The following is a 27,180-nucleotide window of genomic DNA, read 5'->3' as shown; positions in this document are numbered from 1 at the left end:
CACCACAAAGGTTGTGTGGGAAATTCTTGGCTTAGATTTGGGTTAATAAATGAAGGATTTCCTGGCTTTGATGGTGCACAAATGGTTTGGTACAGGAGCAGCTGATTTTAAGGGGTGATTTCTCCCTGGTCTCTGCAATCTGCTTGTGATGGAATTTGGGAACTCTTCTTCCTTTACGTGTCCTTACGAGCACTGAGTGTAGTAGGTCAATACCTGGAAACACTTTAAAAATCAGGTTATGGCATCCAGCAAAGGGCTGTGAGGCTTTAAATGTCTTCAACTGCCAAAACCTGGCGCGTGCTCAAGATTTTTACTTGCTTTCACTCATAATGATCCCACACAAGAGAAAGGCTCAGCTCTTCTCCATGCTGGATATTCTTGGTGGAAGACAACCTCTCTACCTTGAAGGGAAACAGGCACAGCAGACCTGCAGCTGAGCTGGGAATTGTTCCAGGATCTTCAGCATCAAGGTGCAATCCCTCGTCCGTTGAGCAAACCCTGAAACAGATCCCGGCACAGCCACGGTCCTGGGCAGACATCTGAAGAGTTGTGGTGGTGGCTGCTGACCCAGGGGTGCTTCCTTCAAGGAACAAGTTCAGAAAAGGGACCTGAGCTGGTGGATTCCTTTGGTACATGGAGGAACACGCTGTAGATACTCTGAAAAAAACCAAAATCAAATGGGAGAACAGGTAGTGGAGCTCTTTGAAAATTGTTCAAAGGGACTCTGTCAATGAGAAACTCCTATTTATGTTTCTTCCCTGCCTCCTTTCTTTTGTTGATACAATCTTGGAAGTGGGAGGAGGATTTACAAAAATGCTTGTGTTTTTAAGCTGCTGCCTCAGATACCTTTTTTCCCTCATAAATAGTGTGTAAGAAGCCGAAATGAAAAACCCAGAAAGCAAACATGGAATGGTCCTCATCAGACCCCTCCTCTGTCACTTCAGAACCTGAAAATCAGATTTGGATGTGTTGTGAATGTGTCCCCACAGATGCACTGAGGACAGAGCGGTGAAACCATCGGTTGGACCCACCTTTGAGCCAAACCAGTGACTCCTGTAAAGGTCTGTTGGGACGGAACTGGGGTGCTCAGCACCACTGGGGCTCTCAGGGAGGCACCTCCGGACTCATCAGCCTCCAAGTCCTTCCTCAGGTGGACCCATCCAGCCTCTGGCTGGGAAGGATTACTTTGGTGTGTTGAAGGGCATCTAAAATAGCCCTGAAGTTGAAGGAAGAGGAGCATCCCTCAGCCTCCCCTGTGGTGGAAGAACTTTCAGAGCTCCGTGTTGGACGTCCCCAAGGACGGCGATGAGGACTGTTCCAGCAGAGAGAGGGCAGCCAGCACTTCAAGCAATAAAAGTGAGTTTTTGGAAGGTTTTCTGCCGCTGGTTTCGGCGGCAGCAGCACTGGGGTGGTGTGAGTGATGTACAGGCCTGGCACATGAAGCCAAGGGGAACTGAGGAAGCTGTGAATTTACTGAAATTATCACCGAAAGCTCTGTGGATGCTGCTTTTTTCTCCTTCAGGTGCTCACTGGTTACTTGGAGGCTGTGCATAGGCTGAGCAATCTCAGAAGAAGGTTGTGTTGGAGCAGACTTAGATTTTCATGTAAATTAACAAGTGAAGGCAAAACTTGTGGGGTCCCTTGTCTTCTCCCTCCCCACCTGGCTCATGGGAACTCCGTGTGTGCTTTGGCTGATGGGTGATGCTCCAACAGGCTCACGCTAAAGCCACGCCAGCCCCGGGTTTGTGAGGAACAGGGCTCTTCAATGAGTGTTTTTACTGGGGATTTGCATTGGTTTGGCTGAACCACTTGCAAAGGTGCAAGTGAGCAGGGGAAGAGGGAATGGCCCAGCTCTCCTCAGTGGCTGGGGCCAGGGATCAGTGTGCTGGCAGGGTGAGCCATGTGGCACACGCAGGCGGGGAATGAGCAGGCGATGAAGGACGTAATTACAGGGGAGGATGTGGAAACCAGTGCGTTGAAAGGGAACCCGATCTGCCCAAGGACGTGGGGTGGTGGAGCTGGGCTTGGAGCTCGGCAGCTCCATTTCTCCTGCTGGAGCACAGTGTCCAGGCTGCTGCTCCCGCCGGGAAGTGGTTTTGGGATAGATTGCCAATACCTTTACCTTGATTTTTTTCTGGCTGTCGAAAGAACCGTAAAGGCCTGGAGGACTTGAGCTCAGATGACTGGTCTGGATGTCTCTCCCTGGAAGCTATGGAAAGCAGCGCTCGCAATCCTGTTTGAACTTGTTGGTTGACAAGTTAAAAGGTTGTTTTGACCCTTCAGGATATTGTTTTTAAAAAAAAACAAAAAAAAACCAAAACGAAATATCTTTCACCTTCCTTCTCCCAGTTTTATGAGAGGGCCAAACCAAGAGCTTTGTGTTCGGCAGTGGGAGTGTAATTACAGCAAGTCCAGGCGAGCGATTCTGCCCTGGGGCTGTTTCAGAGTTGGTTTTTGCTTCTCTTTTTTTTTTTTCCCCCCTCTCCCTCCTCCATGTTATTGTCCTCCTCCCTCCCTCCTCCTCCCCACGCACGTGTGGTGCCGCAGCAGCTGCAGGACCCCACTCCTTCCCCCAGGACCCCACTCCTTCCCCCAGGACCCCACTCCTTCCCCCGCAGAGCCCCGGTGGGAGCGGGGCCGCTCGGCCGGGGGACGCAGCCCTCGCACGCAGGAAGCAGATGAGGCAAATTGGAGCTGGAAGGGAGCAGCAGCCAGAGGGATCTGCCGCCAACCCACCCCGAGCCATGGCAGGGGAAGGGCTGGATGGGGCCCAGCGCAGCTGCTCTGGCTGGGGGAGCCGGGCCCGGCGTCGGCCGCGTGTCTGTGCAGAAGGAGCAGGGCAGCACCGGCGGGCACACGGACGTGGAGCTCTGCCCGCCCGGGATGAGGCTCCTAAATCCTGCTTCCTGCGGCGGGGTGGGCGTGCTGGGTGCTTGTGGAGCTCCGGCTTTGCTCCCTTGTGCTGCGTTTATGCCCCGGCCCTGGGAGTGCCCAAGGCCAGGTTGGACAGGGCTTGGAGCAGCCTGGGCTAGTGGAAGGTTCCACCCGTGGCAGGGGGTTGGAATGAGGTGAGATTTGAGGTCCCTTCCAACCCAAACCATTCTGTGATTCCGTAATTCTATTTCATGAGCAGAGAGGGTTTATTTTTTGGGTTGCCACTCACCTTTTGGAAAATGCCTGCCTCCTGTGCAGGCTTGTGTGCCTTGGTGTCTGTCGGCCTGGGCATCCTCATGTCTCGGGCTCTCCTCTGGGAGCAGCAGGACAGGGAAAGCCCAGGGAGCAGCATGGCATGTCCCTGTCTTCCTGCTCTGAGCAGCCGTGGGTCTGGTTACACACAGCTGGACATCCTGTGCCCACTGCAATGATCAGAGTGTCCAAGCCCAGGCTGGACAGGGCTTGGAGCATCCTGGTCTAGTGAGAGGTGTCCCTGCCCATGGCAGGGGGTGGAACGAGATGAGCTTTAAGGTCCCTTCCAACCCAAACCACTCTGGGCTCTATGAAATATCAAACCTGTGTGTGTTGCCATCCAGGTGCCCACGGCAGTGTTTGGGGGGTCAGAGGTGTGTGTGGGTGTGCAGAGCCCCAGCTCAGTGCATTTTGAACCTGGAGTTCTTCCTGCTCCCCAGCCCCGTGTCTCGCCCCGGATTTCTTTCACCTCCAGAGCTGTGCTTTGAGCCCTCTTGGCTGGTGGTGGCTGGAGAAGCATCAATCTGTGTCCGAGACCTGCAGCATCGGCACCTCCTGCACCTGGGAAACGCCCTGGTTGGAAAAGTTCCTGAATCTTCAACTCCTCCTGGAGCTGGACTGCAGCCACAGCTTGATTTGTTGTTTTCCAGGGAAAAGCCAGTGCCTTTGGGGTCTGATATTCCCCTGTGCAAGTGTGCCTTTCCATCTCATCTGGAAGACTGGATTTATCTTGGAACAAACTGGATGCAACCCCAGATTGGTTCTGCTGGAAGAGCAGTGATCATCAAAGTCCCCTTAATTCTCAATTAGTCTGTCTGCCCAAGGCTTTAAAATTGGTTAGATAAACCGCATTAGAAGTTAAATCTGAATTAACCTTTCCTTGCAGAGGCGACCCCTTGGAGCAGCAAAGCCGGTTCCCCTTGGGGCAGCCCCTTCTTGGGGCCAAAGTGGGGGCATTTGGGTGCATTCCCCTCGCAGGACACCCATCACAGCAGGGCTGCTCCCCTTGCCATGGCTCAGCCCTGCCACGAGCTGACCCTTGGCCAGGGTATTTTTAGAGAAGATAAGAGTGGTGGCAGGAGAGAGGGCTCTGTCCCAGGGCGCTCCGACTCTTTAATTATGTTTTTGGTCTAGAAAATTACACGGTTCCTGGAGCATAAATAGAGAACCCATGGAAGGTAATTGCACCTCTGGGTGCAGATGAGCTGGTGGCAGGGAGAGGCCCGTGGTGGAGTCCAAGATCAGCGGGAAGAGCTGCAGGGAGAGGGAGAAATGGGCTCCTTGGGGAGGCTGCGCCCACCTCACCCCAGGCTCCTTGTACCCTGTCCTCTCCATGCTGATTATGGGGGACCCACAGCAAGTGCCTGGGGGAGCCCCCAGCCCTACAACGGTGGGAACCAGTCCTATGAGTCACCCCACTGCCATTAGTCCCTGCAGTTTTGGACCTCCTTGGGCCCCCCTGTGTTATCTGCAGAGATCATATTTGTTGCGTGGTGTACAACAAGCCAATAATGACAGACCCAAGAGAGACACTGATTATTTATTTCAGAGTTGCCCAAGCTGGGTGCTCAGTGGGATTCCACAAATCAAACACTCCAACTACCAAAACTTTTTACTATTTATACATTTTAGCAAACAAAGGAATTAGCGTTGGCTACACTAATTACACTAAGAATTACTTTGGCTACAGGTTATATAGTCCTCTTATTAGTTAGGATTCTATCTTCTATTGGTTAATGATTCTCTTGCTTCTCATGCTAATTAGTCCCCATGCTCAATCTTTCTCTTCTTTTGGGTCAGGGATTTTCTTGGGTCAGTGGTCTGTGAGTTGGTGGTCGTGATCTCCCCCCTCCAGAATTACCATTTACCCCGTTGGAGCTGATTTCAGCACAATTGCAGAGTTGGCTTTATTAGTTTCTTCCTTATCTTGGGAGTTCTGCCAGATGTCCTTGTGGCCCGTAAATTATGCATTCTTTGTGTCCAGTAGTGGTACATCCTTCTTTCTAAGCTTTATTAACCTCCCCCTAGGTCTGAATCATTGAAGCACATCCAGCCCTAAACCTTAAAGAGGCAATTCTACCAGCAAGTCATTTGCTTCTGTAACACCTGGACATCACTTAGAGCTTGTTGGCTGCTCTCTGTTTCGTGGGTTAAATCTCCATTCTTGTTGATTAGGCTTGAAAGTATACCAAGGTCAAAGATCAGAGAACATCCTTTCTTAAGGAAATTTTACGTATTCCACATTTTGCAACACTGGGACAGAGGCCAGTCCAGGTTTACTGGAGATGGTGAAAATGTGCCCCTGCTTGTGGCTGGTGTGTGCTCTGACCTGTATTTGGCTCCACAGGGAGGAAAGACATTTAAGAAGTGTTTCCATGTTTGTGCCTTCCACCCTGCTTAGGAGTGGGGAACCTGCAAGGAGAGCCTCAGTTTTCCCTGTGTTTTCTTTTCCCTCAGAGCAGCCTTGGTTCCAGATGTTATCCAGAGGTTCACGGTGTGGGATCTGGGCCTCTGCATCCCTTGTTGCTGTGTGCTCCTCAAAATGATGCTCTCATTCTACAGCAGAAAGGGCAAAAGCAGGAGCTTTTTCTTTTAAGTGCCTTTTTTTACATGGACAAGCTTAATATTTGGTGTGTGCTTTTCCTTTAAAGCATTAAATTAAAAACCACTCAAAGCTCTGTGTTGGTGGCGGCGATTTTCTGCGTGGTTCCCTCTCTCTTCCCTCTTTCCATGAAGAGGGATGGAGGATCCCGCAAAAAGAGGCAGGTGTGAGGTTGGGCTGTGCCATGTGTGCCCGGGAGGATGGCAAAGGGTTTGAATTGGCACTGCTGAGCACGACTGGGCTTGCAGAGCCGAGATCGAGGAGCACAAACCTTCCTTGGGTGCAGAAACGTGAGCAGGAACCTGGGGTGACCCTGTCCCCATGTTTGCACAGTTCCCTGTGAACACACAAGGAGGTTTCTCCAGGTGGGACCTCATTGTTCATGCGCTTCCCACCCCATCCCTGGAGTCCTGGTGTTCTTGGGATCTGGAGCCTGTATTTATTCGGAGCGAGTCCAACCAACTCTTTGCTTGAGAGGGAAATCAAAGGTCTTGATGATGGGAGGAAGCCTGGCAGCTGGAGCTGGGAGATAGGAAGGGGACTGGAGGAAACAACTGGGATTGGATAAGGACATTTGGGCTTCAAATCCATCTCCAGCTGCAGTTTGTGGAGCAGTTTTGCAGAGCCTTCCCCCAACCTCCCTCCTCTGGTTTAACCCTCCACCTGGCCTAGTGCTGGAGAAGGGGGATCTTCCCCCTCCTTCTTCCTCACGGCTCCCAGTATAAATACACGGAGCAAAGCCGCCAGCTCTGTTTATTGAACACAAATAGAAGATAAAATAGTGGAAAACTAATTTTTTCATGCTCATTGGTGGGAAAGATTAAAATTATGCAAATCCTCGGCAGCGAGCTTGGTGCAGAGATAAGGGGATGTTCGAGTCAGCTGGCTGCCTGCTAATTCACTCATTGAAAACAAAATGAGCAGGAAAGCTGTGATCAGCGTCACCGGCCCCTCACGGCACTCACGGGGCTGGGATTTCTTTTGCTGTGCTGGGAGGAAGCTGAACAAAGGAAACCTTTTCTTTTGGAGGTGTGCAGGATCCGTGCGGAGACGCTCACCCCGAAATCACGTGTGTGCCCGGCGATTGCTGCCCGATGAGCTCCGGGGTGCAGCACCTACACCTTGTTCAGGCTGTTTCTGTCAATCTCCAGCCAGTTTGCAATGACCTGAAGCTCCCTGACGTGGTGGTTCTGGGGGTGAATCGGGTGAAATCTGCCATCTTGTTCCCTCCGTTGAATCCCATAAGCAGAGCAAGGCTGGGAATTCAGTGGGAAGCCACCAAATACGAGCGCTGCTGGTCTTGGTGCTCTTTACTGCACCAGTGTGGCTCTTGGGGGTCTGCAGGAGGCAAAGTAGGGTTCAGCAGGAGGTTTCCTAACCCAGCACAAAGGGTTCTGCAGGGCAGGGGAAGGGCAGATCCCTGCTGTGTGCTGGATCTGGGCTGTCCCCCCACAATCCCAGCGCTGCCGTCGAGGAATCGGTGCCCATCTCTCCCACCCATCTCCCCCGGAGATGCCCGCTTTGTAGTGGGAACCAAGTCTTGAAATTCCCCGTATGGGCACGTTAATTAATTTTTGCAAAGCAGCAGTGCTGTGGGGGTTTTCCCGGGATGAAAGGCCCGTGTGTGTCTGTGGAGGATCGGGGTATGTGCAGATGTGTTTGCGGTCAGGAAAGAGCGAGTGGAGCAGCAGCCCATCGCCCTCTGACTCTGGGTCTGACTCAGCCCTGAGCTTTGGCTGAAGGAAAATTTAACTCCTTCGGACCAAACTGAGCCTGTAGGGCTGGAGAGCATTAACTGGCCACCTCTCCCCTCCTGGAGAGATATTAGGGTGAATTGTGGGGTTTTTTGCTCACTTTGCCCGGCACAGCCTCCTCAGTCCATGTTTATTTCTTGAGATCTCTCAAGACAATGCCAATGCCTGGCACAGGGGACACCAATAAACCCCACAAACCAAAACCCTGAAGCAGCTCAAGCTGCCGACTGTGCAAAGGCACCCATGAAATGATGACGGCTGCTCATTGTGCTGGGAGAGGGACCTGGTGCCAGCGAGTGTTTTTGGAAGGGTTTGTCTCACTTCCTGTCAAATCAATATTTATTCACAAATCTATTTGTTTGCTTTTGTCACTGAAAACTCTTGTGGGTTGTTCTTTTTTTTTGTGTGTGTGTGTGTATGTGTTGTTTTGTTCCCCTTGTGTATTTTTGGCTGCACAGTGCTGGCGAGAGGGGCTACTGCAGCTTTTCCTGGCTCCGGCCATTCCAGCTGCTTCTCCTAACCCATGGTTTTCAGCCTCTTTTGTAAGGAGGGACCTGGCTGGCAGCTCTCCTCTGCCTGGGCATGGCTTCCTCCCCACTGCCCCCCTGTGCCCTTGGGCTGGAGATGATGATGGATTGGAAGGGGTTGACCTGAGTGAACAGGAACAGTGTTTTTCCATGGCAGCGTTATGGATCATGGTGGATGAGGGGAGTGATTTTTGCCCCCAAAAATCACAGAATTGTTTGGGTTGGAAGGGACTTTAAAGCTCATCTTGTTCCACCCCCTGCCATGGGCAGGGACACCTTCCATGAGACCAGCTTGCTCCAAGCCCCATCCAACCTGGCCTTGGACACTTCCAGGGATGGGGCAGCCACAGCTTCTCTGGGCAACCTGTGCCAGGGCCTCCCCACGTTTCAGTGGCAGTGTTGCTGCTGGCTCTGCACCTGTGTGCTTGTTCTTTCCTTCATCTCCAGAGCTGTAGCCAAAGCCATTGCTGGTTTATGGGCACGATGGGACCGTGCTCAGGGTCCTGGGGTTGTGGAATCCATGTGATCCCACCGTGTGCAGGAGCTGCCTGGATCACCACGTGCCACGCCAGCCTTCCCCCAGCCCTGCAGTCCTACTCAAGTCTCCCGATCCCCACTAACCTTCCTCTCCATTTATTTTCCATTTTACTGTGAGTGAAACAAATAATGGCTCGGAGCTTCGCCCTCCCTCTGCCGCTCTCCCCCTTCCCTCCTCCTCCATCCCCTGACTCATTCCCGACCGCCCAGGCCCATCCCACTTCTGTGTTCCCTCCCTGCCCGTGCTCTCACTTTCTCGCTGGTGCTCAGCGTGGGGATGGGGACGGGGATGCAGCACCTCTCTCTCCCTCCCAGCTTCCCCTCCCTGGCTGTTTGCAGAGCTCTTTACACCTTCCAAAAGCTGCAGGATGGAGACGGTGCCGTGACGGAGGCGCAGCCTTGGGCCAGGGAGATGCAGATAGAACAAACCAGGGATTTTTAGCAGCCAGCCGAGGACCTGCGATGCTCTGAAGCCCCCGGGGTGTGGGGAGAGCTTTGCCTCCTCCTGGGTTTGTCTGCAGAGCCCCATAGCTGGAATATTATTTATCTGCCCCCAGCCAAATCACGCAAAGCTAAATTGAGCTGTGGCAGGCGAAAGTGTGAAGCGTATTATTAGGAACAGGGAGCTCTTGTTCCACAGCTGCTGCTGCTGCTGCCGTTGGTAATTAATGTTTGAGGAATTGCAGATCTTCATTAGGAGAACAATTAGATTAACGAGAGAACTCGAGCCGAGGCTGTAGTGGGAAAGGGCTGGGGGGGGAAGGCTTAAAAAACAAAATAAAATCCCTCCCTGGCACCCTGCCTTGCTGCTCCGGAGACGTGCCGATGCTCTTGGAGGCACTGGGAGGAGACTGGTGCTTTCTTGTGTTGGGGAGGGAGCACGTGAGGGCATCATTATGGGGAGGAAAGAAGCAATCTACGATTGTCATAAATATTTAAGGCAGCCCAGCACCCGTGGCTGGGCCGCAGCACCGGGTTATTAGCAGAGAGAGCTTTGGGCAGAGGCAGCTCAGGGCTCAGCAAGGTCCTGGGCTCGCATCGTTAAAAGCTTTAATTGGTGTCCTTGTTGCTGGAAACACTGACCCCTCCAAGGCAAGAGCGCCCTGGTATCGCCTTCAGGGTCTGGGCTTAATTCGGGCCAACAAACAGGCCCAAAGTTGTGGGATTTAAGATGCTTTTTCACACTGTTTTTTCAGCAAGGGTTGTTTGGGGCTCCCCCCACCCCTTGTTTTCTGCCCTGTTGCTGCCCCTGTGCCGGGTCCATCTGTGCACCTGCAGCAGCTTTGCCCTCACACGGTGTGGCTGGAGGAAGGTGCTGCCCAGCTGGCTGATGAGCGGGATGCAGCAGGAATTCACTCAGGATAAATGAACCGTTTAGAGAGGTTGTAAAATCATAGAAAGTAATGACAGAAGGGAGGTTGGAAGGTCAATTAGTCAATCTTGCTGGCCCAGGGCAGCATCGTGCCTTTGGAAGTTGGAGGCAGATCATGTCTGACCGTCCTAAAAACATGCAGGAATGGTGTTCCCATCCCTGGGCTGTTCCCCAGGTCCCTGCCTGCCTGGCTCAGCCCCAGATGCCTCTCCCATGGAGCACCAGCAGTGTCCTCCCACTGGGAGATGCTCCAGGTGCCCCTCTGGACCAGCCACACCGTGCCCAGCTTCTGGTGAAAGACATAAAATGGGAGGTTCTCAGCCCCTCTGGTTTTAGGAAATTTAAGCACAAGACACTGTGTTTTCGAGCAAGATGGAACCCCTGAGGGGTGCTGACAGGTCTGAGCCGGGGTGGCTTCCACCTTCCTACTGGAAGGTGTCCCTTCCCATGGTAGGGCTCTGGAACAAGATGATCTTTAAGGTTCCTTCCAACCCAAACCATTCTGGGATTCCAAGGTGGAGACTGTAGATTGTCTCCCAAAAGCAGAGACAGTGGGGCTTGTAAATCCTGAAAGTGCTCTGGAGAGGCTCAGCTCTTGTTCACCCACCTGGTGCTGGGAGAAAGTGGGAAGTTCTGCCTTTCAGGGAACAGCAGATTTCTCCCTTTGGTAATTGATGGGGACGAAAAAGTTGCATTTCCTGGCGACTCCAGATGGTGCAGTGACAATAAAGGCATTTTCTGCAATATGGTGGCTCCTGCGTGTCCGAAGGAGAGATTTGTTGTTGGACCCATTCCTGTTTGGCTCGGTGCCTCCGAAGATGGACGAGTCATTCCCGAGCGCTGGCTGAGCAGGCAGAGGGGTCAGAGACCCTGGAAACCTCCTGCTCAGCACGAGGGAAAGCATCTGCTGTTCCAAGGCTTGTCCTGCTGAAAATGGAGGACACACGGCGTGCTCCTCCCCAGCCAGGCAGAGCCCAGAGCGTGCTGATGGTCCTCACCTGCCGAGTAAATATTATCCCATGTTTAATTCATGGCCCGCTCGTCGCCGGCGCTGCTGCTGCTGCTGCTCGGCATCACAAAAACATTGCCGTGAACACTCAGCCAGCCTCCTCGGAAAAAATCTCCCTGCCTGATCCTTGTCATGATTGACTGCTGCAAAGACACCGAGATGATCTCAGCAGCTTGTCAAAAAAACCCTTATGCTGGTTTGAAGTGAAATAGGAGGCGATGTGCCGAGCAGGTGGAGGCTTCTTGAATCCTGGGTAATGGGAAGGTTCTCCCATGGTGCTCTCGCCAGCTCCTTTCCTACAGCCTGCTCCAGGAGGGATGTTATCAATCTCTGAATGCTTGTAAATGTTTTAAGCCGGCTCTGATGTGTCCCTGGTGTGGCTGGGATTGCTGTATCCCCTCCAGTGGAAGCAGCCACCTCTAGGCTGGGATGTCTGTTGGCCTGGCAGGACCATGAAGCTACAGCTGCTCAGAGCAGAAAGGAAGGAATATCATGTTTAATAGAAGTAAACTGGCCAGGTGAGATCACAAGGGTGGTGTTACTCCCAGTTTCTGCCTATTTTGTAGCCTCTTAATTTTGCATCTCATGTGGAAGATGAAAATGGCAGCAGAGCCCTGCCTGGCTGAGCCGCTTGGTTCGGAATTGCTCCTGGCTTGTATCATCCAGGCATTGCTGCACATTGGTGTGGTTTGTGGGGCTTCAGTCAATGCATGAAGGCAACTCCTGGAGGCACCCGCTGCAGCCAGGGCTCTCTGCAAAGATGTGACAAGAGCCAGAGGCTTCCCTAGACAGACAGCCCAGAATTAAATCGCAGGGAAGGCAAGCACGGAGCCTGGATGTGGCTTCCTAACCCCGTTGCTGACCTTGAGCAGTGCAGCCTAAGACTCTCTCCAGTCTGTTCTGGTGCCTGCTGGTCTGCAGGGCTCCACCAGCCCAAGCAGTGACCCAGCATCCTCCCAGCTCAGCTCTTAAATTCAGATGAGATCACGGCAGCAAGTGATGGATGGATTTTTTTCTTTCTCTGCTCCTTTCTTAATCTCTCCTGGCTGGTGGGTCTGAGACACAGGATTCCTGCCAGAGCAAGGGAAGGGATTTGCTCATCTTCTGTCTTGCAAGCTCAAAACCAAATCCTCTTTATGGAGTTTAACCCCCTGTGTTGGCTGACAGGGCTGGAGCGCCTGGCAAGGAAGTGGGGAGGGAATGAATGCTGAAGGAGAAGGCAGGATAAACTAGAGAGGGGAGCCCCAGGAGTGACATTCCTGTGTCCTTGATGCCCAAGGGGTGCCCTCTGTGTGGGGCTTGACGGCAGCACACTTGATCCTGGGGTGGAAAAAAGACCTCTGGAGGCATTGATGGGCCGGTGGCTGTGGGAGCCACATTGCCCTGTGTCCTCCCGAGGAGGCAGCTGTGAAACCCAGGGAAGACAGCACTTCCTAATAACCTTGATTAGCTTTCCTTGCTGGTCACTAATCAGCAAGATGCAAGCTGTGGTGATGAAGCCAGCTCTGCGCTGTGGACAAAGAAAGACAAGCCTCTTTATCCTTCTTACTGCGGCTCAGGAGCCCGGCCTCGCTGGTGGGGGGATTTGAGCAGCCACTCACCCTCCTGTCTCATCCATCCCTTCCTCACACAACTCTCCCTCTTCCATGGGCTGTGAGGAAACCAAACAGCTCATCAGCCGCACTGTTGCCACAATGATTTTCATTTACCACCAAATAGCAATTAGGAGAAACTTTGCGTGTTTGCTTCACTACTTTTATTTCCTCTCATTTGTTTTTCACTGATATGCAGAGTGTGTGTGCAGCTCCATCCTTCCCCAGGGACTGCAGCAATCCCGTGGCATCTCCCAGCCTGCAGACAACAGTGACCATGAGGTGTACAGGCCATAAGAAGGAAATTTCTTTCTTTTTGTTTCCCCACACTCTTGGCTTGCCTGTAGGTGGGCTTGAGGTGTTCCAGCCTCTGGGGTTTAATTGCCTCTTCCAGAATGAGAAAGCAAGGGCAGTTCCTCTGCAGCTCAAGCATGGGGGACCCTAAAGATGATCATCAGGGAGTCACGTTTTCCTCTGTCTTAGTGTAAATTCAGAGCAGCTTTGAGATCCTCCCCAGGAGCCCCTGGGTTCGGTGGCTGTGTGGGAGCAGGGTCCTTGCCTGGCTCTGTAGTGGCTGGTTGGAATTTCCCAGGTCCTCGTGTCTTGGAGAGAGTTTGTATTTTGGTTTTGGCGTGAGGTGTGTGCGTGTGTGTCACTCAGGGATTTTGGGGGTTATTTCCATAACTCATGTTACTGGGGACTGTGTGGGGGTAAGAAATGAGCCTTGCAAAATCTGGGGCTGTTCGTTCTGCCCTCCCGGGGGGACGCCGGTGGCAGAGGGGGGTGAGCTCTGGTGGGAGCACCAGGAGGGTCCCACTGCCATCCCCTTCCTCAGGTCCCACCAGGCTGCCTGGTGTGGGGTTCAGGGGAGGATCTGAGGGCTGATGAAGACAACAAACAGAGGCGATCGATCAGCGGCCGCCTGTAATGAGAAGGTCGTTCTTGCGCGAGGGCTGGTGACATCCTACACCCGTCCAGCACTCTGAGCCGGAACTGATAAAGCACCCTCATGTTCCTAATTAACTTTCTGCAATGTTTTTTCTTCCTTTCGATTTTTTGCCTCTCTCTTTCTTTTTTTTTTTTTCCCTTTTCCTTCTGCTCGGGCTGAAGGCTGGTGGAAGATGCTTTGCTTGGACACGAGCTCACAGCCAGCAGTAGGTGGGCAGGTTGCCTCACTTGGCCAAAGTCCTGTTGCAGTGATGGACCTCTGCGGGGCAGGGACTGGCCTCCTGTGCTCCTGGCCTGGCTGCTGGGGCTGGGAACCCACTGCTTGTCCTCAGGGGAAGGTTTGCACAAGGCTTTTCAGTAACAACCACCTATTTTGTGAGAAAGCAGCTAAAGTTGCTCTCAGAGGGCAGCAGAAAGCTGTGGAGGAGCTGGAGGAAGGCCAGGCAGGTTCCTCTCAGCAGCTGAGCTGCCATCAGCAAGGAGCATCGATGTCACCTCCAGGAATGGTGTTTGACCCCCTGTTTGACAGGGTTTTTGGGGTGGAAGAGGGGGCCAACACTCCTTCCTGCTGCTGACACAAAGGGAGTCCCCGTGCAGACCTGGCAGAGCCGTTTGGAGGGTGGAGAAGGTCACAAGATGCAGCAGCATCCAAGTTTCTGTGTGAAGGGAACAGTAAGCCAAAGCTGGAGGGATTAGCCTGCTCAGAGGGACTGATGCCATCTGGATGGGCTCTTCCCAGTGCAGGTCATCTTTGTGCCATGCTGTAGGTCAGGAAAGCACCGGTTCTTCATTGTTCAATGGTTTTCTCATATGTTCTTAATTGGACACACACAGATGTGAGTTGAGGCAGTCACTCCTCCCCAGGAATGTGGAGCTGATCTGAACCTGCATTAGATCTGGGGTGGAAAAAGGCTTTTCCTTAGCTTGGACTGCAGACATGAGAAAGGCTGTTGAGTTTTGCTGGTGGTGAGCGGATGTTTGGTTGGGCTCTTTCTTGAGCTTTTGTCTTTTTTTTTCTTTTTTCCCTCTGCTGTGTTTGAGTGGTGCATTATATCTCTGATTTGGAGAAGGTCCAGTGATGGTTATGGCCACATTGCCCAGGTCAGAGAAGGGATGGTGTGACAGGGAGAGGTGTTAGTGCTCCTGCCAGTGCAAGAGTTTCAGAGGGAGGACTTGTGTAACAGGACACTGACCTGTAGGTTGCCAGCAACCAATGTGGCTGTGAGTGATGTCACGTCTCCTGCAAGGGACAGTGTGTATCTGAAGGAGCTGCAGGCTGGTGCTGTTGGTCAGAAGTTGGGAGTATATTCATAGAATCATGGAATATCCTGAGTAGGAAGGGTCATCAGTCCAACTTCTGGCTCTGCACAGACACCTCAACAATCCCCCCCTGTCCCTCAGAGCGTTGTCCAAATGATCCTGGAGCTCTGGCAGCCTTGGGGAGCCTGGGCAGTGCCAACCACCCTCTGGGGGAAGAACCTTGTCCTGAGATCCATCCCAACCCCCCTGGCACAGCTCCAGCCCTTCCCTGGCTCCTGTCCCTGGTCCCAGAGCAGAGCTCAGCGCCTGCCCCTCCACCTCCCCTCGGGAGGAGCTGCAGCCCCCGAGGAGTCTCCCCTCAGTCTCCTCTGCTCCAGCTGAATAAGCCACTCCTCTTATGACTTCCTGTCTAGATCCTTTCCTATCTCTGTGGCCACCATTGTACACTCTAATAACTTCAAATCCTTCTTATATTGTGGCACTCCAAACTGCCCCAAGACCTGAGGTGAGGCTGCGCCAGCACAGAGCAGAGCCCTGTGTTCCCCCGCCAGTCCCGAGCAGGTCACAGCAACTCAGCATCACCCATCAGCCAGGCTTGGGGTGCAGGTGCTCTGGGAGGGGGATGCTGGTGATTTCAGCATTATTTTCTGGCAGAGGATGGTGTTTATTCCCCTGGCTGAGCTGAGGATGCTGCAGGACGTGGCTGACGGACGGTTATTTACCCAGCGCTGTCGGTGCGCGCGTGGCAAGCGCGGAGACGGGATGTGCCCCAAGGAGCTCCCGGTCTGTCAGGCAACTGAGCTGGGGCTAATGATGAATGACTTGCTAAATAAATAAATAAAGCTCCGAGGCTTGCAAGAAGAAACGCAAAGTATTACCCAGAACCACAAGGCAATTTAGTTGACGATCGCTGATGCCGTCGGGCGCCCGGCGGAGATCGTGAGGGTTTGTTGGGAAATGCTGAAGGATGTGTTTGTGTGGGAGCGAGGGGAAGGGGATGGGGTGGAGGGGAGTGTGGTCCTGTGTCAATCCAGTCCTTCCCTTAGTGCATCCCAGAGGATCTCCCAGCCCTGCCCTGTGTGCACAGAGGCAGAGGAGAAGCCACATCTTCAGCCCAGCTCTGGAGGATGCTCCTGGCATTTCTGGTGGCTCCAGCACTGCCTCCTTCTCGCTGCTGCTGCCACGGTGCTGCCACTGACTTTTTGCAGGGAGGGTCCTTTGGGGTCCTCCTGTGGCTGCAGCACCCCAAAGCGTGGATGGGCTTGGGTTTATCAGGGTGCAGCCAGGCCATGGGAGCTGTGCTTCCTCCTCCTCCTCCTCCTTGTCCTCCTCCCCTCGCTGCCGCATCCCTCCGGCTGCGATGTCCCCTCTGCCCTGTCCGTGCTGTGCTGCACCTGCTGAATGCTCTGTGATCCATCACTGCCTGTCAGAGCTGTCACTGCGGGGGACAGCATGGGGGGAAATTAATTTCTCCTGACGATTTGAGCCCAACTCGGAGCTCTCCTGTCTCATTTCTCCTGCAGCCACCACAGCTTAACCCTTAGTGTGCCGTTGCACCCCTGGGCAGGGAGTAACACCTCTTGCAACACCCGCATTGCTACGCCCCAAAATGCCCCTTTTGCCTGTTGCTTGGGCACTTCACACATGTGGGAGGACTAGAAGTGGTGCAGGAAGGAGGAAAAATATTGTGTGTGTGTCTGTGTGCGTGCTGACACAGTGAGCTGTCTCACTGTGCAGTTTCCTCTGGTTTCCCACATTGTAAAATGGGATAATACTGTCATATTAAAGCACTTGGAGTTCTGGGGATGAAAAGCAGCGAGTAGGACCGAGACAGTCCTGATCAAAGCTCTTTTTTTTTTTCTCCATCTGTGTTTGTTTCCCCATGGAAGATAATACTCTGCCTCTTTCTTGTAAATATTTTTTTAAGATCTAAGTAACTCGGTGATAGATAAACAGCCGTGCTTCACTCTGAAGGATCTCTGCTGCCTGCTCTAATTGTGTTTGCCAAGCCCATGGCCTGTGTTTTGAAGTGGGTTGGGGAGTTGCATTCAAACCTAGAAGAGCAACTGTGTCCAGCAGCTTTGGAGAGGAAGAGACCGACTTGGAAATGCTCCAACGCCTCATTTTTTGGGCAGGATCAGGCATCTTTTAGGATCAGTCCTTTCTGCACAGCCCTTGGAACCGGGCAGCTAAAGCCACCAGTTAGTCTTGAGGTGAGCTTTGCTGGTCATGGGGTTGTGTTTGTTTAATTAAGGTGTCTTGAAGTGCTGTGGGAAGGGGGTCCCATGGGATATGGGATCACCACAGCCCCCTGTGCCCCAGCCCAGACTGCTCCTCTCAGCAGCAGCAGGCTGCACATGGCCAGGGTGTCTTTGCTGAGATGAAGTGGCCCAGAAGGCAGAGTTATTCTGGGGGGTTTGCTGGCCTGAGGAGTGGGATTCAGCAGGCACAGGGAGGGCTGCAGGGTCTCCCTGGTGTGGGGAGAGGATGTGCACGGCTCTGGCACTGGGACTTGCTGGACTTCTGGCACTTTACTCTTGTGGTTGGCAGGTTTGGTTGGTTTTTCCTCTGCCAGGAGCTAATCCTGTGAGCAGCAGTGATGCTGCTGTGTGCAGACCTGATCTCTGGGTGAGTTTCCTGGGGGCTCTCCTGTCTGACCAAGATCTGGGGTCGAGCTTTTGGAGCAGAGGCAGCATCTCCCCCCCTGCCACCAGCACTTTCATGGCTGTGGTCTCTCCCTGCCCATTAAACAGGGCTGGGCTGGTCAGTGTGTTAGGAGGGGGAAATAGGTGTCAGAAACACATACTTTGAAGCTCCTCTCTTCATGCTCTGTTTCCCCAGGAAAGAGCCAAACACTTGCCAGCAAAGCAACCTGAGTGTGGATGTCCCATCCATGGAAATATTCAAGGCCACCTTGCATGGGGGCCCTGAGCACCCTCATCCAGTGAGTGGCATCCCTGCCCATGGCAAGGGGTGGAACTGGATCATCTTTGAGGTCCCTTCCAACCCAAACCATCCTGTAATTCCATGACATGGGCCATGCAGGCTTTCCGAGCCAGCACTGCTCCCCAGAACCCGCAGGAAAGGTGCCAGGGTGGGCTCCTGGGCCAGGTCCAAGCAGGCAGGACCCACCTTGAACAAACCACCAGTGCCAGGTTTCCTTATCCCAGCCCTGGTGAGGTGGGGTTTGCCAAGGGCAGGGTGTTGGGTAGGAGCAAGCGGGAATTGTGGGGTGGTGAATTCAAATTTCATCTCTGCCCTCCCCAGGGGAGGTGACAAATGAGCTGGTGGTTGTGCTAAAAGCTTTTCTTTCTCTCTTTAAAGAGGTTGCTGGGAGGAAATGAAGTGACCCACTGACCTCTGTTAATAGGCAGCACAAACTAAGCTGGTGCTGCTGGAAGGAAGAACCCTCAGTGCAGCCCTCTGCCTGCAAGGTGTTTGCTCCGATTGATGTGCCTAATGGGAGCAATTCTCCCACAGCAGCTGCTGAAAATGAAGATGTTTAATAATCTCCTAGATCTGGGTGGAACTTTTTGCAGAGAATTTCTTTAAAATCCCCCTTCTCCTCTTCACGGGCGGGTGGAACAGAAGAGAAGCCCCAATGCTTCTTTGTGATTTTTTTTTTTCAAGTTGTTATATTGTAGTGAATCCAAAATGAAGGCAAGGTCCCTCCCTCTTGGTTTTTTTTATTTTTTTTTTTTAAATGCAGAGCAAATGTTTCAATTACCAGCTCAGAAAAAGTAACAAAGGGCAAAATGTTGCCCAGAGAGGCTGTGAACTCGCCAACCCTGGAAGTGTTTAAGGCCATATTGGGCTGGGCTTGGAGCAACCTGGTCTAGTGGAAGGTGTTCCTGCCCATAGGAGGAGGTGGAACAAGATGATCTTTAAGGTCCCTTCCAACTCAAACCATTCCATGATTCTGTGATTGTGTGAAAATCCCTGCAGGGCTCTGACCCATCCCAGTGTCCATAACTGTGCAGACACTTGTTTTTTAGCAGCGTGTCCCCCTGGAAGCAGTGAGGACCAAGGTAATCAACCTGGTCTGTAGATAAAGCCCCCTCCTCCCGTATCCCCTGGGATACCTAAAGTAGCTTAAGGGCATAAGGTATCCAGTGCCCTCTGAAATGGGAGTTACTGGGGGGAAAATCTTCAGAAGCATCTTACAGCAGCTTAGATTAAGTCCCTTTGACTCTCGGTGGAACTTAAGCTCTTAAGAAATGTAGGTGCTTCTGAGCACTTCACCCTCTGTGCCTTGCACCCTTGGGTCCCTGCAGACCCCTGGCTCCATCCCAGCTGGAGGAGCTGCAGTGAGAAGCTGCTTCTTGCAAACACTTCTGAGTTTTATTATTTTTAATAATGCTCTTCAAGACCCCAGGCTCAGCTCTTACAAGCTGCACACGGGGCCATGCTCAGAGCTGGAGATTAGGCAGCACACAAGAATGAATGTCTTACAGGAGCTCTTTTACTGTAAGAATTAATCTTATTCCTGAAATGTGACCGTATCTAGCACAAATCTGACCCCACTGGGGGCCATGGCTTCACTTAATTGCATTCTTTACCAAGGATTGAGGTCTATTAGGTGGTTTGCTTGTGTTGCAGGGGATCCCATGCCAGGGAATTTAGTGTGGGTTTGCAGGTCCGTGGAGCAGCACAGGAAAACTGCCATTATGTTGTCTTGGCTGGTGCCAGGAGCTTGGCTGGGTGCTCAGGGCCAGGCAGGAGTGAGCAAACCTGCTCCAAAGAGCACAGACAAGGTAAGCTGTGCCATGGGGAGGGCAGAGGATGGGTGACAGAGCCCTTCTGATTTGAGCTTCCACCAGAACCATTCCCACTTTTTCAGGCCCGCTGGGAGGGCAGCAGGGCCTCGTTGGGTGGCAGCTGGTTCCAAACGTGGCATGTTCAGTGCTGTAGGTGGGAATTCTGCCATGGATCAATCTGTTTCCAGCCTCCCTATTGCCAGGGCTCTCCCAAGGGAGCAGAGCAAACTCTGTCCCAGCTCGTCCCCGGTATCCGCAGGGGAACCAGGTGGGTGCACATCCTGCTGTCCTGAAAATCCCGTACCCGGGGGGGAGACAGCCAGTGATGTACCTGCTCTGAAGGATGAGTTGCTGGATTGAAGCTGACATGTCCTGATATCTCTGCCAGCACTTTCTGTCTCCGTCAGGGGCCCGGGAAGCACATTAGCACCGGAGCGGAAGTGTCACCCTCTGGCATCTCCTTCTCCAGTCTTGGAGCTGTTGCTGTATCCCCTGTACCAGACCTTCTCCATCCGAGCCCATTATATGGCATGAAAAGCCTGCTGGAGGTGGGAGAGTGGAGCTGCCAGGCTCCTCTCTCCAGAGGAGGCAGAACATTCCCCTGACATTCCTGCATTCAGCTCCATCCTTTGGAGATACACATTCTCTTGGCTGCTCTGTAGAAGATCATTGGTGCTGCATTTGGAGAGCAGACAAGGCTCAAGGAGATGTTTGGTGGCATTTTTAGGACTGGGGGGAGATATATTACTCTGATAAAGAAAAATGAGAGGTTCTGAAATGGTGGCTGAGCCAGCACTGGTTTGGTTTGTTTTATTTTAGCATAGGGAACTAAATATTTGGGTGGATGGTTGCTCTCTCCAGCTCCTGCCCTCTCCCTTCCAGCCTTGCTGGTGGGAACTGGGAGCTGCGTGACTGAGGCAGGAGGGAGGGAGAGCCAGTGAGCAGCAACACGGCTCCATTTGTTGTGCTGGCATCGGTACCACATCCCCAGTTTAATTAACAGTTACCATCGCAGCTATTCATGATGTTCCTGCTCTCTGCAGCAACAAAAGAAACCCCAGCGCGTCGTTCTGCGCCCTGGAACCCTGAAAACCACGAGTTGAGGCTGGCTGGAGCCTCTGTGTTTCTCTGAGTGTGTCTAGAACAAACATTTGAAGAGATTCCCAGTGACAGAATCCAGATCTTTTCTCTTTTTTGTATCAGTATTCATGCTCGGGTTTCATGAGCTGAAGCACGATGGATCTAGAGGAGCACAGAGCACACAGCAGAGGCTTTGTAATCCTCAAAGTGCAAGTCCAAAGCTTCTGTCTGAAAAGTTGCTCTTTAGGGCTGAGTACATATGGGGACTTCTTGTTTATTCTGGCTTTTCTTTTAATTCTGTACAGCTCAGCCTTGGAGAGTTAATGGGACAGAAAAAGATTAAAATGCCCCTTCACACTGCCTGTCCTGACAGTCTCCCACCCTGATGTGTATCAGAAAGCCTAAACAGCCTCACTATCCCCTTAGTCCTTTCCAAGCCTTTGATCATTGTACAATATCTCCTACCTGGCTTTTTTCCAAAAGGTGATAAACCCTGGGTTTGATTTCTAATTGGCGTAACGATAGCGGGAAGGAATCTGTCAGATCTGAGCATCCTTCCACAGCTCTGGGCCATTATCCCAGAGCTCAGCCTGGCTGCTGGGAAACCTCTGAGCTGCCGACCCTGGGAGGAGGTTGTGGCTGCAGTTTTGGCTCTTATTTTCGGCCCTTCTGGGGCAGAGCTCACCTCTGTGGCTGAGGGAAGCGTTCGGCAGTATTGACACTCCGGACTGGGGCAGTGGCTAAGAATACAGCTCCCTTAATGCCATTCCAGCTTTGCACAGGGATCAGGATAAAGCTGTAAGCTCCCTTTGGAGCCAGGAGTTGTCTCCATGGAAATGTGCTGGCAGGGTGAGGGGAGCAGGCGGGTGCTGAGCTCCCTCTGCCCCGTGGCAGCGGGGATGATGTGCTGGTTCTGTCCTGCAGCCACGCTCTGCCACGTCCAGGGCAGAGGTGATCAGGAGAAAATCTCTCCCACAGCCATTAGAGGTTGTGTTTACTTGATCCATCAGGATCAACTGTGTGATACCCCCTGCTCCGGGTGTTCTCTCTCCCTGTTCTGTGTAGCTCAGTAAAGTGGTTCCTCTGTGTGTTGCAAGTGGGGAAACTGAGGCACCAAGTGGAGTAGGGTCTCTCAGACATGTAATGAAAGCCATGGAGAGAAGCCTGGAATCTCTCCAGCACGTGTTTCCCGTGCAAGAGGGGCTCTGGGACACCCACACTGATGCCAGGCTGAGGGTCAGGGTGGCTGTGTTGGGTCAGTGCTGCACAGCACAGAGGATCCCCCCCCAATGGGAACCACACAGATCCCCAACAGACAAAAGGCAGCCCAAGGAAAACATCTCCTGCTTCATCTTCCCTCTTGGTGGGGGATTTTTTTCTTCCTTGCTGGGTTTTTCACATGTGAGGTTTCAGTTTTTCTTCTTCTCCCTGCGCTTTTGTGGAAAAATCGCCCTTTCAGAGGGTCCCTGGGCCCTGTCGGGTCACATCCCTTCACACCTCATTGCTCAGCGCTGCTGGGCCGGCGCTGCTGCATCTCCCGGGCTGGGGAGGGAGAGGAGCTGACGAGTGTTAAACTTTAAATGTGGGTTCTGTGTGGTTGGTGCCTCCTGATTCCCGTTCTCCTTCCTGCGCCGTGTCCTCCCTCTGTGAGTGCGAGTGCTGAGATTCACTTCATCCCCTGCCCAGGCAGGGAGCCAGAGCCCACCAGCCTCGTGTCCCCACCAGTCTGCTGGGCCATGGAGCTGGTCAGGTCCTCCTGGAGCTGCCTGGGCTCCTCAAAGGGAGCAATTGACTTGGGCCCCTGCTGCCCCTTGGGCTCTGCTCGACTCTGCCCACCCAGCTCCCCCTCAGAGCTTTATTCCTTGTGCCCCCTCTGCCCATCCACCTCCCCCTCAGTGCTCTCCCCCTCAGTGCTCTCCCCCTCAGTGCTCTCCCCTGCCCACCCAGCTCCCCCTCAGTGCTCTACTCCTTTTACCCCCTCTGCCCACCCAGCTCCCCCTCAGTGCTTTATCCCTTGTGCCCCTCTGCCCACCCAGCTCCCGCTCAGTGCTTTCCCCCTCGTGCCCCCTCTGCCCACCCAGCTCCTGCTCAGTGCTGTCCCCTTTGTGCCCCCACAGGTGCTGACAAGGCTGGGGAGACGTTGTGAGTCCCGCTGACCCGGAGCCTTCCCGGCTGGGGCCGAAGGCCAGTGCAGAGGATGAGGATCCTTCCCAGCCCTGGGATGTCTTCACTGGTCTCCCTCGTGAACCTCCTCTCCGTGCTGCTGATAGACTGTGTAGCTGAAAGTAAGTGACTCTGCTCTTTCCCTGCTCCTTTTCTCACCTCAGCAAAGTATCCCCCTCTCCTTTCCAGTGTTTAAAGAAGTGTTCAATACCTGACCAAGTGTTTAACTTTCTAACTTCTTTAGCTTTCCACCAGTGCCTTCCCATTGTTCCCAGTCCTGCCTCAGGGGGACACGGGGCAGCTGGGCCCTCACAGCCCGCTTTGAACCTCGGGTTGCCCCCAAGCCTGCAAAGAGCTGGAGAGAAGGGAGGGAGCTGCCTGACAGCTCTTGCCAGAGCCCTCCTCCCCCTTCTCCTGGCCCCATCTCCACCCAGCTCGCCCATATTGTCCTCTCCTGCTCCTGCCTTTCAGGATCTGTCAGACACTGGTGACCGCTGTCATGTTACTTTCTGGGGCTGGATTCCAAACAGCATCTGAAGAAAGAGTATTATGTTCCTCCTTCCCCTGAGTGAACCAGTTCCAGTTTAACACAGTTTTTGTCTTCGCTGCCTTTCAATTCTGGCTTTAAAAAATGAAAAAGGGGAAGGCAAAAAAAAAAAAAAAAAGGTGAAAATCTTCAGCGACTTGAATGTAATGTTCCTTCGACATGAAGGCTGATCGCTTGGGATCAGTGGGGAATAGACTTTTCCAGGCTGATTGAATTATGACTTTTTTTTTTCCCCTCCCCTGCAAAGCTGCTTGAAGCTGGTGAGAGGGCTGCTCTGGTCAGCACAGCCCTTGACAGCTTTTAACGTAATCGCTTCGTTATCAGGGTTTATTACGCTGACGCCGTCACCGGGGATTGAATGGACCCACGACCTTTTGGTTGCTGGGAGATTTTTTTTTGGAACAAGTGCTTTCTATCCTCTCTGCAGTAGGCAAGTGGAGGGTGTGTTTGCCCTTGCCTCACTCCTGAGTTTTGCTGGGTTCATGCTTAATCCTTCTTTGCAGGGAGAAACGCTCATGTGCAGAAAGATAATGTTTTATTTTATTCTTTTTCATTTCCTAAGCCTGGGAAGGGAGCTGGGCTCTGGGAGGTTCACTGTAGGGCCAGGGCTTCAGTTTGAGCTGTCTTGAGTGGCAGGAACAGTGCAGTGTCTGGCAGCAGGGAACCTGGCACGAGTCTTTTGTCCAAGGATTTATCCGGGGCGCTACTTGGATGTTACAGCCAATGCTCTTGCAGGGTCTTTATGAGGACCCAGGGTCAGTGGGTGCTGCTGTGTCCCACTGGGCTCAGGGTGGCCTTGTTGGCTTGTGAAAGGGGGCACCAGGAATTTCCATTCCTGACTCTTTGTGCAGTGGGGTCAGGAGAGGGGATTCAGTGGAAAATCCAGTGTCAGGGCTCCGGGGTCTTGTTCTTGCCACTGGTTTTGCTGTAACACTCCTGGCAAAATCTCTGTTTGCAAAGCCAGCAGTGCAGCTTTGCAGGAGTGGATGGAGAGTTCAGGTGTTTCTGTGATTCTCTGTATAAGCAGAGCCCTGATTCATTCCCTGTGATACCCAAGTGCCTGTGAAAAGTGGGGTCCATTTTAATTTTACGTGTACACCAAGCCCTGTGTGCTCATTGCTGGGAGTGGGCACTGCAGAATCAAGGCTTCTCAAAATCGTGGCTCTGTGACCTCAGTTCTTCTGTGGTTTTGGTTTTTCCTGAGAAGAAAGGAGCATCTTGTCTGTCCATCTGGGGTGAGGTTTGCTGAGAGATTGCAGCAGAACAAGGAGATCCCACGTGCTGTCTGACTGCTACCAAGCCCTTTTGAGGGGAAATGTGCCCCCAGGAAGGGGGGCTGATGCTGGTCAGACACAGAAGGCACCAGTTCTGTGGCCCCAGCCCTGCTGAAATCCATCCCTGCTCCACAGACACCTTGCTGCTTGCAGCTGAGTTTCTCTCTCCTGTAGTTCTGCAGTGTCCTTGGATCCTGAACTCTGAGGTTTTGTATTCTTTTTCCTCTTGCTGCTCACAGATGTCCATGCAGGAGCTTTGCAGGTTGCCCAAGGTGGGGCTGCTCTTACCTGCTTGCTGTGCAGATGAAATTGGGAAGGTGGTGTCTCTTCTCTTGACCCGTGGAACAGCTCAGCACCTCCCTGAGCCGTGCCCTTGGGGTTGCTCCCTGTTCCCAGTTGCTGGAGTTGCTCTGGGGCTGTTGCTGTGCCTGGTGATGATGAGTGGACAGAGAATTGATAGCTCCTGGTTTTGGAGTGGCTCTGGAGGGATCCCCTGGCAGTCAGCAGCACCCGAGCTGGTCCGTGCTGCTCCCCACTGAGCCTTGCAAACAGCAAACAGCTTTGTCTGTCACAACTGCAGAGGCTGTGTGAGGAGCTGTCACTCTGTTCTGACAATGTCCTCTCCCATCAGATGGCCCTGGGCTCTGTCACTGCCTCTCCCGTAATCCCTTGGCCGGTTTCCATTTGGCCACGGCGCTGACCCCATTTCCTGCCCTAATTCACCAGAGGGGCTGCCCAGGCCCTGCAGCCCCCCGGGCACACGGGGGTGGTGCCCCTGCCGTGGTGGGAAGCCTACATTGGAGATAGGAAACCCCTGGGATTCTGGCTTTTGGAGGGCATCACCCTCCCAGCTTCACAGGGGAACAGCTCCCCGTGCAGCAAAGCCTGGGCTGAAAGCTGGAACTTGCCTCCTCTCCCAGAGCAGCACTGGAGGAGCTGTGGCCTCTGCAATCAAAGGACCATTAAAATACTTCCCTTGTTTCCGAGGCTAATTGATCTCAGTCAGTGATTTAAATCTTTCTGTGGCAGGAGTGTTCTATTTAAAGGAAACTGCCATTTAAATTAAAAACCCAAAGCACCACACTACTTTCTGCCTGCTGTTCCTCCTTGGGAAGCTGAGGAGGACAATAATGGAAAGGTGTCAAGCAGACGTGTTCCTTCTCTTTTTCTTTGGTTGCATATGGACACTTTGTTTCTTCTGTACAGTCAAGGGCAGCCATAGAACTGGAAATTGCTAATTCCATGATTATTTTCATTAAATGGAAAGTATTATCATTTTGTTAAGGATTCAGCTGTTTGGGCGAGTACCAGGAATTGGCATCACTGCAGGGAGCGAGGGGAGACCTCCCCAAGAGCTGCACAACCAAAGAGGCAGGTCTTGTGCCCCTTGGAGCTGAGAGAAAACCACGCAGCAGAGACAGATGGGTATGAGTGCAGGGAGGGTAATAGTCCCCAGATTGCTGATGGACCTGGGCACAGCACCAAGCCTTGGTGTTTCCTGTTCGTGCCCCCAGCCTGAGCCATAAAACCTCTGTGGGGAGCACCCTAAAACACCTCGGTTTGTGTGTGCACAGAATCAGCCTCGTCCTGCTGGTGGGCAGGGCACAGCAGAGCTGCTTTTGGGCTGAGGGCAGTGGTCAGGTCCTCCTGCCCTCCTCTGCCACCCGAAGGAACGACGTGCCCGCTCTAAGTGCTCCTCAGCTGCAGATAAAAAGCCACTTACTGTATAGAAATGTGCCCATTTTTCTGGCTGGAATCAGCACGCTCGCTGTTTTCAAGTGGATTTTTCTCATTGATTAAACCTTTGTGCTTTACAATAGCACTTTGCTAATTGGTACTTTGCATACACAGAAGGCTGGTGTGTGGCTCTCTCCGCCCCAGCAAGATTTAATGGCAGCAAACGTTACTTATTGCTTAGGTTTCCTTCCTTTTATAAATCATGGTATAGAACTCTTTACTAGCACACTCTGAAGTATTACCATAAATAATTAAATCTAAATTGCAATTGACTAAATAAAAGAATAAAGCCCCTTTTATGATGCATTACCCTGGCTTTCTTCCCTTTTAATTGCTCTTGCACCGTCATTAATTTGCAGAACACGGGAATTCATGGGAGGTGCATGTGTGGGGGTGGGGGGGGCTTGTGCTCCATGAGCATCCTTGGGGCTGGGAGAAGACAGCAGCCAGGCTTGCACAAGGCATGTGGGACTCATGGACAGGATGGAAAACATGTGGTGGGATGGGAAAGGAGCTCCTGTAGGTCCCTGATTAGGCTGATAGAGCGGGGAGCTGGTGCCATGGGAGGTGTGTGGTGTGGAAGGTGTGTGACGGGGAAGGTGTGTGGTGTGGAAGGTGTGTGATGTGGAGGGTGTGTGATGTGCAGGGTGTGTGGTGTGGAAGGTGTGTGGTGTGGAAGGTGTGTGGTGTGGAGGGTGTGTGATGTGCAGGGTGTGTGGTGTGGAAGGTGTGTGGTGTGGAAGGTGTGTGGTGTGGAAGGTGTGTGACGTGGAAGGTGTGTGATGTGCAGGGTGTGTGGTGTGGAAGGTGTGTGGTGTGGAAGGTGTGTGGTGTG

General features: G+C 52.8%; 1 protein-coding gene across 16 annotated transcripts in view; it reads left to right on the top strand.

Moving 5' to 3' along the window:
- Window positions 1-27,180, top strand: part of PTPRS (protein tyrosine phosphatase, receptor type S) — a 158,552-nt gene that overhangs the window by 35,191 nt on the left and 96,181 nt on the right. For all 16 annotated transcript variants that reach the window (XM_027706167.1, XM_027706160.1, XM_027706159.1 and 13 more), the window contains one exon: window positions 22,742-22,909. In XM_027706167.1, coding sequence (XP_027561968.1) covers window positions 22,822-22,909 — 88 coding nt within the window. In that variant the 5' untranslated portion in view covers window positions 22,742-22,821. The remainder of the gene's footprint in view (window positions 1-22,741; window positions 22,910-27,180) is intronic.

Source organism: Neopelma chrysocephalum, unplaced genomic scaffold (assembly GCF_003984885.1).
Source record: "Neopelma chrysocephalum unplaced genomic scaffold, ASM398488v2 Primary Assembly neopelma1_365, whole genome shotgun sequence".
NCBI lineage: Eukaryota > Metazoa > Chordata > Aves > Passeriformes > Pipridae > Neopelma > Neopelma chrysocephalum.
The sequence above is the reverse complement of the archived record's forward strand: the minus strand, read 5'-3'. Positions and strand labels throughout refer to the sequence as shown.